Raw genomic sequence first — 14959 nt, 5'->3', positions numbered from 1 at the left:
GGGTCCCTATAATCAGTGGTGGAAAAAGTACCCAATTGTCATATATTAATCAAATTAAAGATACCTTGATAGAACATTTTTTATTTTATTTTTATTTCACCTTTATTTAACCAGGTAGGCTAGTTGAGAACAAGTTCTCATTTGCAACTGCGACCTGGCCAAGATAAAGCATAGCAGTGTGAACAGACAACACAGAGTTAGTTACACATGGAGTAAACAATAAACAAGTCAATAACACAGTAGAAAAAAGAGTCTATATACATTGTGTGCAAAAGGCATGAGGAGGTAGGCGGATAATTACAATTTGGCAGATTAACACTGGAGGGATAAATGATCAGATGGTCATGTGCAGGTAGAGATACTGGTGTGCAAAAGAGCAGAAAAGTAAATAAATAAAAACAGTATGGGGATGAGGTAGGTAAACATGGAAGGGCTATTTACCGATAGACTGAAAGTCACCCAGTAAAATACTCGAGTTAAAGTTTTAAAAAACGCTTTGGTTTTAAATATACTTAAGTATCAAAAGTAAATGTAATTGCTAAAATATACTTAGGTATCAAAAGTAAAAGTATAAATAATTTCACATTCCTTATATTAGGCAAACCAGATAGCACAAGTTTCTTGTTTTTCAATGTACGGATAACCAGAGGCACACTCCAACACTCAGACATAATTTACAAATGAAGCACGTGTGTTTAGTGAGTCCGATGCTCTCTTGATAAGTGCGTCGACCATTTTCCTGTCCTGCTAAGCATTGAAAATGTAATGACTACTTTTGGGTGTCAGGGAAAATGTATTAAGTAAAAGGTACATCATTTTCTTTAGGACTACAGTGGAGGAAAATTTTAAGTTGTCAAAAATATCAATAGTAAAGTACAGATACACCAAAAAACTACTTAAGTAGTACTTTAAAGTATTTTTACTTAATTACACCATATATACAAAAGTATGTGGACAACTCTTCAAATGAGTGGATTTGGCTATTTTAGCCACACCGTTGCTGACAGGTGTATAAAATCCAGCTCACCGCCATGAAATCTCCCTAGACAAACATTGGCAGTAGAATGGCTTTTTGAGAGCTCAGTGACTTTCAACGTGGCAGCATCATAGGATGCCACCTTTTCAACAAGTCGGTTTGTCAAATTTCTGCCCTGCTAGAGCTACGCCGGTCAACTCTAAGTGCTGTTATTGTAAAGTGGAAACGTCTAGGAGCAACAACAGCTCAGCCACGAAGTGGTAGGCCACATAATCTCACAGAATGGGACTGCCGAGTGCTGAAGTGTGTGGTGCGTTAAAATCATCTATCATCGGTTGCAACACTCACTACTGAGTTCTAAACTGCTTCTGGAAGCAACATCTGCAGCACAACAACTGTTCGTCGGGAGCTTCATAAAAGTGGGTTTCCATGGCCGAGCAGTCGCACACAAGCCTAAGATCACCATGAGCAATACCAAGCGTCAGCTGGAATGGTATAAAGCTTGGACTCTGGAGCAGTGGAAACGCGTTCTCTGGAGTGATGAATCATGCTTCGCCACCTGGCAGTCTGACGGACGAATCTGGGTTTGGCGGATGGCAGAAAAACACTACCTGCCCCAATGCATAGTGCCAACGGTAAAGTTTGGTGGAGGGGGAATAATGGTCTGGGGCTGTTTTTCATGGTTTGGGCTAGGCCCCTTATTCTAGACGATTCTGGGCTTCCAACTTTGTGGCAACAGTTTGGGGAAGGCCCTTTCCTGTTTCAGCATGGCAATGCCCCAGTGCACAAAGTGAGGTCCATACAGAAATAGTTTGTCAAGATCAGTGTGGAAGAACTTGACTGGCCTGTACAGAGCCCTGACCTCAACCCCACCGAACACCTTCGGGATGAATTGGAGTGCCGACTGGAAGCCAGGCCTAATCGCCCAACATCAGTGTGCAACCTCACTAATGCTCTTGTGGCTGAATGGAAGCAAGTCCACACAGCAATGTTCCAACATCTAGTGGAAAGCCTTCCCAGAAGAGTGGAGGCTGTTGTAGCAGCAAAGGGGGGACCAACTCCATATCAATGCGCATGATGTTGGAAGGAGATGTTCAGTGAGCAGGTGTCCACATACTTTTGTAATGTAGTGAACTTTACATCACTGCCTATAATAATCTAGGTTAGGATCAGGAGTAGGCTGATCTGGTCCTAGATCTGGGGTTAGGACTACTTTTACCTTATGCAGTTTCCCCTATACAGGTCAGTGTCAGTAAACTGCAGTCAGTGAAGCCCTGTTTCACTCAGTCATTGATTTGAATGCTGTGTCTGTTCGTTCTAGCTGGATTAGTGCCAAGTGGCTAGGTCACTGTACCTGCTGAAACTGCAGGCAGAGCCCCGGGGGTTTGCCTAGGTAACCCCAGGCAGGTGTATGGGCTCAGCGGTTGACTAGAGGATGATTATGTGTGTGTTATTCTCTGTGGCTAATGGAGGATGTCTCTGACCAAGCAACTGTGTGGCACGGTGCACTGCTTGGTCCATCTGTCAGCAGCTCGTTAGCAAGGTGAAGACCCATTCTTTCTCTTTCACACACACACACACACACACACACACACACACACACACACACACACACACACACACACACACACACACACACACACACACAAAGGTAAACCATTGGAAACATTCCAGGGTGTACAACCTAAGCAAACACTGACGATTATGATTGTACCTTGAAAACGACTGCTCTGTAAAGCATTCAAACAGCACTGTATTCCAATGAAAAACAGCTTTGGACCACTGGCACTACACTGACTGTTGTATTGTGTGGGAGTCGCCTAACGAACAAGGGCCCTATTAATTAGCTTGAGTGGGCTGGATTGTTTTGTTGGATTGTGAAGGATTGCTGCTGCTATGAAACATGACACAACACCTGCTCCCCTATCCCAACACAAAGGGGTCTTGTTCCTCCTCATGCACTAGGGCTGGTATGATGAGACGATTCTCTACCAATTAGTGTGTGTGATGACTCCACTGAGCCTTATGTTCTGACACCTACTCTAATGGCGAGAGGGACAGAGACAGAGAGAGAGACAGAGCGAGAGGGACAGAGACAGAGAGAGAGACAGAGCGAGAGGGACAGAGACAGAGAGAGAGACAGAGCGAGAGGGATAGACAGAGAGAGAGACAGAGCGAGAGGGACAGAGACAGAGAGAGAGACAGAGCGAGAGGGACAGACAGAGAGAGACAGAGCGAGAGGGATAGACAGAGAGAGAGACAGAGCGAGAGGGACAGAGACAGAGAGAGAGACAGAGCGAGAGGGATAGACAGAGAGGGAGAGAGCGAGAGGGACAGAGACAGAGAGGGAGACAGAGCGAGAGGGACAGAGACAGAGAGAGAGACAGAGCGAGAGGGACAGAGACAGAGACAGAGCGAGAGGGATAGACAGAGAGAGAGACAGAGCGAGAGGGACAGAGACAGAGAGAGAGACAGAGCGAGAGGGACAGAGACAGAGAGAGAGAGACAGAGCGAGAGGGACAGAGACAGAGAGAGAGACAGAGCGAGAGGGACAGACAGAGAGAGAGACAGAGCGAGAGGGACAGAGACAGAGAGAGAGACAGAGCGAGAGGGATAGACAGAGAGAGAGACAGAGAGAGAGACAGAGCGAGAGGGACAGAGACAGAGAGAGAGACAGAGCGAGAGGGACAGAGACAGAGAGAGAGACAGAGCGAGAGGGATAGACAGAGAGAGAGGGACAGAGACAGAGAGAGAGACAGAGCGAGAGGGATAGACAGAGAGAGAGACAGAGGGAGAGGGACAGACAGAGAGGGAGACAGAGGGACAGAGACAGACAGAGAGAGAGACAGAGCGAGAGGGATAGACAGAGAGGGAGAGCGAGAGAAAGAATAGAGATGTCAGCACCATAACAGTTATCACTGCTTAACTCTCACTCTCTTTCATGCTCTTTCTTTTTCTCTCTTTCACACACACAATACACACAACTTCTCTTGGTTTTACACATTATTTCCTCCCTTTTTCTCTCTCTTTCCCTCCTCCTAGTCTCTCCCTAGCCTTAACAGGCACTCACTAGACTTTTACATTTCCTATGTAACAGTTAGTTATGAGAGAGTGGGTGGGTATCTAGCCGTGTTGTTACAGTGTATTAGACCAGTCTGGTATCTAGCCGTGCTGTTACAGTGTATTAGACCAGTCTGGTATCTAGCCATGCTGTTACAATGCATTAGACCAGTCTGGTACCTAGCCGTGCTGTTACAGTGTATTAGACCAGTCTGGTACCTAGCCGTGTTACAGTGTATTAGACCAGTCTGGTATCTAGCCGTGCTGTTACAGTGTATTAGACCAGTCTGGTATCTAGCCGTGCTGTTACAGTGTATTAGACCAGTCTGGTATCTAGCCGTGCTGTTACAGTGTATTAGACCAGTCTGGTATGTAGCCGTGCTGTTACAGTGTATTAGACCAGTCTGGTATGTAGCCGTGCTGTTACAGTCTATTAGACCAGTCTGGTATCTAGCCGTGTTGTTACAGTGTATTAGACCAGTCTGGTATCTAGCCGTGCTGTTACAGTGTATTAGACCAGTCTGGTATCTAGCCGTGCTGTTACAGTGTATTAGACCAGTCTGGTATCTAGCCGTGTTGTTACAGTGTATTAGACCAGTCTGGTATGTAGCCGTGCTGTTACAGTGTATTAGACCAGTCTGGTATCTAGCCGTGCTGTTACAGTGTACTAGACCAGTCTGGTATGTAGCCGTGCTGTTACAGTGTATTAGACCAGTCTGGTATGTAGCCGTGCTGTTACAGTGTATTAGACCAGTCTGGTATCTAGCCGTGCTGTTAGTGTATTAGACCAGTCTAGTATCTAGCCGTGCTGTTACAGTGTATTAGACCAGTCTGGTATGTAGCCGTGCTGTTACAGTGTATTAGACCAGTCAGGTATCTAGCCGTGCTGTTACAGTGTATTAGACCAGTCTGGTATGTAGCCGTGTTGTTACAGTGTATTAGACCAGTCTGGTATCTAGCCGTGCTGTTACAGTGTATTAGACCCGTCTGGTATGTAGCCGTGCTGTTACAGTGTATTAGACCAGTCTGGTATGTAGCCGTGCTGTTACAGTGTATTAGACCAGTCTGGTATCTAGCCGTGCTGTTACAGTGTATTAGACCAGTCTGGTATGTAGCCGTGCTGTTACAGTGTATTAGACCAGTCTGGTATCTCGCCGTGCTGTTACAGTGTATTAGACCAGTCTGGTATGTAGCCGTGCTGTTACAGTGTATTAGACCAGTCTGGTATGTAGCCGTGCTGTTACAGTGTATTAGACCAGTCTGGTATGTAGCCGTGCTGTTACAGTGTATTAGACCAGTCTGGTATGTAGCCGTGCTGTTACAGTGTATTAGACCAGTCTGGTATGTAGCCGTGCTGTTACAGTGTATTAGACCAGTCTGGTATGTAGCCGTGCTGTTACAGTGTATTAGACCAGTCTGGTATCGAGCCGTGCTGTTACAATGCATTAGACCAGTCTGGTACCTAGCCGTGTTACAGTGTATTAGACCAGTCTGGTATCTAGCCGTGCTGTTAGTGTATTAGACCAGTCTGGTATCTAGCCGTGCTGTTAGTGTATTAGACCAGTCTGGTATCTAGCCGTGCTGTTAGTGTATTAGACCAGTCTGGTATCTAGCCGTGCTGTTACAGTGTATTAGACCAGTCTGGTATGTAGCCGTGCTGTTACAGTCTATTAGACCAGTCTGGTATGTAGCCGTGCTGTTACAGTGTATTAGACCAGTCTGGTATCTAGCCGTGCTGTTACAGTGTATTAGACCAGTCTGGTATCTAGCCGTGCTGTTACAGTGTATTAGACCAGTCTGGTATCTAGCCGTGTTGTTACAGTGTATTAGACCAGTCTGGTATGTAGCCGTGCTGTTACAGTGTATTAGACCAGTCTGGTATCTAGCCGTGCTGTTACAGTGTATTAGACCAGTCTGGTATGTAGCCGTGCTGTTACAGTGTATTAGACCAGTCTGGTATGTAGCCGTGCTGTTACAGTGTATTAGACCAGTCTGGTATCTAGCCGTGCTGTTAGTGTATTAGACCAGTCTGGTATCTAGCCGTGCTGTTACAGTGTATTAGACCAGTCTGGTATGTAGCCGTGCTGTTACAGTGTATTAGACCAGTCTGGTATCTAGCCGTGTTGTTACAGTGTATTAGACCAGTCTGGTATGTAGCCGTGCTGTTACAGTGTATTAGACCAGTCTGGTATCTAGCCGTGCTGTTACAGTGTATTAGACCAGTCTGGTATGTAGCCGTGCTGTTACAGTGTATTAGACCAGTCTGGTATGTAGCCGTGCTGTTACAGTGTATTAGACCAGTCTGGTATCTCGCCGTGCTGTTACAGTGTATTAGACCAGTCTGGTATGTAGCCGTGCTGTTACAGTGTATTAGACCAGTCTGGTATGTAGCCGTGCTGTTACAGTGTATTAGACCAGTCTGGTATGTAGCCGTGCTGTTACAGTGTATTAGACCAGTCTGGTATGTAGCCGTGCTGTTACAGTGTATTAGACCAGTCTGGTATCTCGCCGTGCTGTTACAGTGTATAAGACCAGTCTGGTATCTAGCCGTGCTGTTACAGTGTATTAGACCAGTCAGGTATCTAGCCGTGTTACAGTGTATTAGACCAGTCTGGTACCTAGCCGTGTTACAGTGTATTAGACCAGTCTGGTATCTAGCCGTGTTGTTACAGTGTATTAGACCAGTCTGGTATGTAGCCGTGCTGTTACAGTGTATTAGACCAGTCTGGTATGTAGCCGTGCTGTTACAGTGTATTAGACCAGTCTGTGTCATAACCAACTCCTACTGCCCTCACTTCATAAGCAGCAGCGTTACTGAATTTTAAAACAAAATCCCCCTCAGGACACTGATACCTGAAACCCACACTATTGGTTCAGCAGAAGCTAGGCATCAATATTTGATGGTGTACCAACGTTAAGGCAGGCAGCATCGTGCAAAGCTACAGTACTCGCTGAATAGAGTTCATGGAATATACAGGAGTCTGTGGAAAGTCACAGGGAGAAACTCTCCAACAGAAACTTGCTGATGTGTTAGTGACTGAGGTGGAGGTGTGAGGGCTTCTTCTTACCTTTCAGACACTCTCACTCCCCTCACACACTCCCCCCTCACTCTCGCTCCCCTCACACACTCCCCCCTCACTCTCGCTCCCCTCACACACTCCCCCCTCACTCTCGCTCCCCTCACACACTCCCCCCTCACACACTCCCCCTCCTCCCCCCTCACACACTCCCCCTCACTCGCTCCCCTCACACACTCCCCCTCACTCTTTTCCAGCTGAATTCACAAGTTGCCGAACCAATAAAAGAGGGTTTACTATGACCAAAGAGAGAGAGAAAGTGTTTGTAAAAGAAACAAATAAATGATGTTCTACTGTTAGAGCCCATTAGCTTACATGCTCGTTCCATCCTTGTTGTAATGGAGTATGGAATGTAAAGGTATTATGTTCAGTTTGTACGTCATTGAGGAAGGAATGCAGAATATTCTCTCTATGCACCATCTTGCAAAAATGTGTGTCTGATTCCTCACAGGTTTTGTCCTCACTCTTCATTGAGTCCGGTGGAAAATGATTGTTTTGGTGCATAGTACCCTCTACTGTTTGGATCAAGTAACGGTTTGCATATTCAGTTGATCCTTGTCTGAATAAATAAGTATTTTAGTTTAGGCTATACCATGCTTTTGGACAGTTGTGAATGTGTTCTCTAAAACGCTGGGTCAGGTAAAGAGAATGTTGTTGGATTGAGACTGGTGACCGCCTGCACTGGTCCAATGTGGACGAATCAGAAGTCAACCAGTGTAAAGTCTGCACACCAGTTATGACAGACGACCGACCAACCAACATCACTAGTGTGCTTTTTTTAGAACTTGTTTTGGATACGTAGTTGTTCCTGTCTGAACCAGCAGCAGGATCTACAGTTCGCTGTTTCTTTCCTACTGTATCCATATTCACAACCAGACAGCCTTGAACATCTGTCAGACATTGAAACATTGAGACAGTGACGAGGCCAGATCACAGAGTCACAGACAACAGTATAGATGGAGACATCTAACATCACTCACCCATAACACCCTTTCTTCCCCTCTTCTCTCCCTTCTCTCCTTTCAGGTGAATGGGGTGAACGTGGAGGGCATGCGTCATGCGGAGGTCGTGGCCTTCATAAAGAGAGGAGGAGATGAGACCAGGCTGCTGGTGGTGGACCCTGACACAGACCATCACTTTAAGAAGATGGGTGTCACCCCATTGGCCAGCCACGTTAAAGGTAGGCCTACACCCTTGTTTATCTGTAAAACAGAATATTTATTTAAAGTGTACTCTTATAAACCACGCCAAAGGCACAGTACAGCTCGGGACAAGTCTCTAGTCTAATTGTACATCTACATTTTACAGTTGTATATTGAGTAATGCAATAGTCAGTAATGGTGTTGATGATCCTAATCTATAGTGAAATGTTACGGTGTTGTTCATCAAAACCAGCATCAGATTACTGACCTCCAAATCTGAGCCTGTAATTCTAGGTGTTGGGTGAAGTTGCCCGTAGGGTGGATCAGTTTTGCATTTCCCCCACTAATGGTTCAGGTTAGGATTGGGGTGGAGGAAAGGGTAGAGAAGCTGATCCTAGATCTGTACGTAGAGCGTAATTCTGACCCTTCTTTCCCAGACTTTGACGGTCCGTCCATATCCAACGGCTCCCCCAGTCCTCAGATCAACGGCAGCTTCACCAGCAGCTCCATCCAGTCACACCACTCTGACCTGAGCAGTCCAGACAACAGCCTGCAGGTGAGACGTGTGTGTGTGTGTGTGTGTGTGTGTGTGTGTGTGTGTGTGTGTGTGTGTGTGTGTGTGTGTGTGTGTGTGTGTGTGTGTGTGTGTGTGTGTGTGTGTGTGTGTGTGTGTGTGTGTGTGTGTGTGTACAAACATACAATAAAGCGTGCAAGGTGTGTGTATATGTGTGTCTGCATGTGTGTGTGGACTATATTGGAGTGTACAGTATTTAACCTCTTGTTATTTCATATAACACATGTATCACATTAACACAGATATTATCAGAATTACACATCAGGGTTCTATTTCAATTCATTACATTCAGGAAGTAAACTGAAGTCTACCGATTTTACCATTCCCACATTTGACCAATTCCAAATCATTGAGCAAATTAGAAGAATTGGAATTCCCGTTTACTACCTGAATTGACTGAATTGAACTTGAATTGACCTCAACCCTGCCATGCGTGTGTATGTCATCCACACTATAACTACCAAGTAGTCTCTGATATTAATGTCTGTCTCTGTCTGTCTCTGTCTGTCTGTCTCTGTCTCTGTCTCTGTCTCTGTCTGTCTGTCTCTGTCTCTGTCTGTCTCTGTCTGTCTCTGTCTGTCTCTGTATCTAGCTGGGAGAGGACGAGGCGAGCCGTCTGATGGACCCGTTTGCTGAGATCGGCCTGCTCCTGAGTCCCACTGCGGCTGAGGCCAAAGAGAAGGCCCACGCCAAGAGGGCCAAGAAGAGAGCCCCTCAGATGGACTGGGACAAAAAACACCAGCTCTTCAGCAACTTCTGAACTTTTCTGCCACCCAATGAGAGAAGCAGAAAGACTGTCGAATTTGACATATCTGAAACTTACCTTCAACATTCCTACCCGTTACCCCACCACCACCACTACCACCACCACCCCACCACCACCACTACCACCACCACCCCACCACCACTACCACCACCACCCCACCACCACCACTACCACCACTACCACCCAATCCAACAGAAGAGAATATGCAGATAGAATGTTGTTCTTTGAACGTTGGCCATCCAACACCGACTCCCCCCTGCTTCCAAAATGGACGGGATGGAATGATGGACATCTCATCCTTTACCCCTCCTTCAATCCTCCCTTCTTCCACCCTTCTCTATACCCTCATCCCACCCAGAGAGAGCTTGTCTGCTGGACTGGACTGGAATAAGAGACTCAAGATTACCAGCTTCTTCTGAATCCTCCCGTCATCATCAGTCTTTCCCTAAACCATCCAATGTCCCTCCTCTTCTACCACTAACTCCCACCTCCTCTGAGGACTGCTCTGGAGAGAGGAGGCACTTCTTTTGGTATTTACAAAGTAGAAAAGCACCTTGATAGGTGTTAGACCGCCCAGCTATAACAAGTATGGGGAATATGGACTATGTGAGATGTTTGTGAACACTGTGACCTGATCTTAAACATTGGGGTTTGTTTTGACCCTGTAAGAGAAGGAACGTACGCCCAAAGATGGATAAAACTCTTCCTCCCATGATCCTCCTGTGATTTTATTGTGTGACCGATGCGCCTCAGACTTCATGGATTCACTCACCAGGAAAAGCACAAACTGGAGGCTGAATAGCACTGCTTCTGTATCATCTCTGTTTGTATTTGTATCAAAGCATCTGTTTTCTCACAATGTCATAACATTTCCACTTTGCTCTCTATGTTGGATATGAACTGGTATTCATAGATGGTGTTAACAATGCATAGACAATCAAAAGCCTTACTCCACCCATCCCTCCTTCTCAATATAATACCATTTAAGATACATTGACTAAATGCATGCATACATGCACACACACAAGCCCCCTGTGATTCTCTAGCCTATAGGCCTGCTTCACTCATTCTAAGGCAGTTTTAGTTTATTTAAGGGACCCTTATCTTTATGACATCAATGACATCCTCTCCATTATTTCATATCCCAATGTCCCCGACATAGAAATAGAATTACTAGAATGGGAATTCCTCAAGCAAGTTAAGAGTGAATAGATCAAGCGTTGAGTTTTTTTACACTGCCTGTCTAGTACACCAGGGGGTGCTAATAAGACACACGGCAACATGAAGCCACTCCAGTACACTGCTCAGAGATGTATGAGGATTGGGACATGAAAGTACCATAGCAGGAGAAGATCGTCTGGGGATGATATGACCACTTTAAAGATGTATGAGATCTATGTAACACCTTGTAACATTTACGTAAAGCCTGCAGGTATGTGTTATTACTAGTTATGAGTATCTATCATGCTTTACCTGTTATAAGAAAATATAATGCTGTATTACTTGTTATAAGCAAATATAATGCTATATTACTTGTTATAAGCAAATATAATGCTACATTACTTGTTATGAGCATCTATAATGCTGTATTACTTGTTATAAGCAAATATAATGCTACATTACTTGTTATGAGCATCTATAATGTTTTCTTACTTGCTAAAGTATGAGCATTGATAATGCTGCATTACTTGTTATGAGCATCTATAATGCTGTATTACTTGTTATAAGCAAATATAACGCTACATTACTTGTTATGAGCATCTATAATGTTTTCTTACTTGCTAAAGTATGAGCATTGATAATGCTGCATTACTTGTTATGAGCATCTATAATGCTGTATTACTTGTTATAAGCAAATATAATGCTACATTACTTGTTATGAGCATCTATAATGTTTTCTTACTTGCTAAAGTATGAGCATTGATAATGCTGCATTACTTGTTATGAGCATCTATAATGCTGCATTACTTCTTATGAACATCTATGAGCCGAACACCTTTATATGCAAAAGTATAGATACAAATAATGTATGAAATAACTAGATGGATATTGTACGGGATTGAAAGTGAGCCCAGCGTATCAAAGAAAGCTTACATCATTCAGTGTTGATGTGATGTTGTGGTAATGTTCTGCTCATGTTGTGGTACAGTGATGACAGACTGACATAGTGCTTGTATCAGCTACTCCAGACTGGGCTGTCTTTCTGTTTCACTTCAGAAGGGAAGGACACAGTTATTTTTGTACAACATGCCTGAATGCTGTGGATTGTGGATCGGTTGTGGTATCAGGGGCTTTGGTATGTGAGTATAGCCTGGTCGCAGATCTATTTGTGCGATATTGCCAACTCCTATGGTCATTATCAAGAGGTGTCACACAACAATAGCCATAGGAGTTGGTAAGACAGCACAAACTGATCTCGGATCAGGTTATTCTGAGCTATGGGGCTAGGGGCTCTGATCAGTGGGCCTGCCCAGTGGGGGCTGTGGTGGTGGGGCAGTGGGGTGTGTGGGAGAGGCCTATCCTGGAGGTCAGACTCAGAGATGCTCTAATGAATGAGACCAGGGGAGCAACAGGACTTACAGGAGATTAGTCCTAGCATAGGATAGCATGGGGACAGCTGTCCTGCACACAGACTCAGACACACCCCAGACCAAACCACTATCACGCCTCATAGGGGGGTGAAGGTCAAGTTTATCTTATTGTGTGTCTGTCATCCACTGTTACGGATAGTAATCTCAGGTCCCCCCGGTCGTTCATATTGTGGTAGGATCTACACAAAGAGAACACTCCCCAGACCAAACCACTGCTACATCTCATACGGGGGTGAAGGAAGATAGAAGGGAAAGTTTGTCTCTGTGTCTCTATTGTTACTATTCACCCAGGGTCTGTATAGTGCTGATCTAGGATCAGTTTTTGCCTTTAGATCATAATTAATAAGATTATATGGACAGGAGGGACCTGATACTAGTTCAGCACTGCTACTCTGAGACGCTTTCTGAATACAGGCCCAGGTCCCCCTGGAGGTTCATATTGTGGTAGGGTCTGAAATGCGGGTCCCTGGTTGGGCTCGGTCTGAGGTACATGCCAGGGTCAGCTGTGCTATGCGGCGCCGACACCACACTTAGGACGGAGAGAAATGTCTGATCTGTTTTCATATATTGCACAATTTATTTTTGTTAATACGCATATTGTCATTACTATTACTCATAATAGTACAGATAAAACATTTTTTATTTCTCTGGTTTCCATTTGTGATCTAGCACCAATGTGTTTGCATAAGAGTTTTTACTATTGCTCCATATGATAATCTGACCGTTAAACCCTGAGCAGAATGGTATATGACCCATGTATATTTACATTTTAGTCATTTGGCAGACGCTGTTATCCAAAGCAGCTTAAAGGAGCAATGTGGGGTTAAGTGCCTTGCTCAAAAGGTTGTTGACAGATTTTTCACCTAGTTGGTTTGGAGATTCCAACCAGTGACCTATCGGTTACTGGCCCAATGCTCTTAACCACTAGGCTACCTGCCTCCCTACAGTATATATACGGCAGGTTGTATTTTTTCAATAAAGTTTGACAATCTCCTTCTGGACTATATGACATCATCTCAGTGTCATCCCTTCTTCTTCTGTAAATCTGTTGTCTCTGATACTAGTGGGGGAGGGGGTCATCTGTTCAATGAGCTAATCTTCCCACAGCTGTGATCCAGGAGTTCTCAGAGATACTCCTCCTCTTCTATCTCAAGGATTTCCCCCTCTCTCCATCTCCCTCCCTCACTATTGTCCCAGTCCTCCCCTCTCTCTGTCCCCCTCGATCCCTAAGGATTATGTGAGTGTTGGCATACAGTTTCACTCTGTTTCCAGAATTCTCTCGTGCCTCCAGCTGCCGTGAGTACTCAGGCCCGTTAGAGGTCACGCAGAGGTCCAGAGTGTGTGTTTTGGAGGAGTGTGTGTGTGTGTGTGTGTGTGTGTGGTTCCGCCGGTTGGATTTCTTCATGTTGACATCCGTTTGGGCCAAACACGGCGAGATTGACATTTCTTTTTCTTTTTTTTTACCCCTTTTTCTCCCCAATTTCGAGGTATCCAATTGTTAGTAGTTACTATCTCGTCTCATCGCTACAACTCCCGTACGGGCTCGGGAGAGACGAAGGTCGAAAGCGATGCGTGAGATTGACATTTCTACGTTATATAGGCTACGCATCAGCCGCCTTCCAACCGGAGGCCTTACTTACTCCCCACAATGCAACACACTTGTGGTCTTCAAAGTTCCCATACAACTCCTCATCTCTAGCTTTAACCCAGCCTTGGTTGAATGAGACGATTTCGACGAATCAGCAGACTTCCCTAATAACGGGCCCTTCGGTACGCTGCATATCGGTGATGGAAGGCGGGGTACACTGTACTTCAATGGGTCCCTTGACCCAGCCTGTACTCCTTGGAGCTAACCACGTTTGAGACGGTGTACGGCGGCCAGGAGCAAAAACTCCCTATTAGTCGGGCCCAATGGAGAAACCCTGGGAGGACCAGGCTCCTTGGAGTGGCCATTCCTCTGAGGCTGTACTGAGTCAAGATAAGAAGATTTCACCAGTGGAACCCAACCCACTGGCGGCACCTTTTTTCGGCTGTCAGGAGGTGCATCCTGTGTTACATAGCTCACGTCGCGACCTGCTTCACTTAGTTATCCGCTCAAGGTCGCACTTAATTGGGCATATATCTGTGTGCGTGTGTTCAGTCAAGTGTGAAAGAGTCTCATTATAGAATGTGTGTCCTTTATTGTCTGCTACGGTGCTTCAGCAGACTGGCATTCAGAGCTTCCCAGCCTGTTTGTCCTAGACTCAGCAGTCTGGCATTCAGAGCTTCCCAGCCTGTTTGTCCTAGATTCAGCAGACTGGCATTCAGAGCTTCCCAGCCTGTTTGTCCTAGATTCAGCAGTCTGGCATTCAGAGCTTCCCAGCCTGTTTGTCCTAGACTCAGCAGACTGGCATTCAGAGCTTCCCAGCCTGTTTGTCCTAGACTCAGCAGACTGGCATTCAGAGCTTCCCAGCCTGTTTGTCCTAGATTCAGCAGACTGGCATTCAGAGCTTCCCAGCCTGTTTGTCCTAGATTCAGCAGTCTGGCATTCAGAGCTTCCCAGCCTGTTTGTCCTAGACTCAGCAGACTGGCATTCAGAGCTTCCCAGCCTGTTTGTCCTAGACTCAGCAGACTGGCATTCAGAGCTTCCCAGCCTGTTTGTCCTAGATTCAGCAGACTGGCATTCAGAGCTTCCCAGCCTGTTTGTCCTAGATTCAGCAGACTGGCATTCAGAGCTTCCCAGCCTGTTTGTCCTAGACTCAGCAGACTGGCATTCAGAGCTTCCCAGCCTGTT

General features: G+C 45.6%; 1 protein-coding gene across 1 annotated transcript; it reads left to right on the top strand.

Annotated features, from left to right (window-relative positions):
* The first annotated feature begins 7000 nt into the window (after window positions 1-7000).
* Window positions 7001-13195, top strand: LOC127921635 (Na(+)/H(+) exchange regulatory cofactor NHE-RF2-like). The gene is made up of 4 exons (XM_052505203.1): window positions 7001-7084; window positions 8140-8293; window positions 8693-8811; window positions 9422-13195. The coding sequence occupies exons 1-4, from the start codon at window positions 7001-7003 to the stop codon at window positions 9587-9589; spliced, it is 525 nt and encodes a 174-aa protein (XP_052361163.1). The 3' UTR covers window positions 9590-13195.
* Window positions 13196-14959: the final 1764 nt, after the last annotated feature.

This window comes from Oncorhynchus keta, unplaced genomic scaffold (assembly GCF_023373465.1).
Source record: "Oncorhynchus keta strain PuntledgeMale-10-30-2019 unplaced genomic scaffold, Oket_V2 Un_contig_22890_pilon_pilon, whole genome shotgun sequence".
NCBI lineage: Eukaryota > Metazoa > Chordata > Actinopteri > Salmoniformes > Salmonidae > Oncorhynchus > Oncorhynchus keta.
This window is presented reverse-complemented; position numbering and strand designations above follow the sequence as displayed.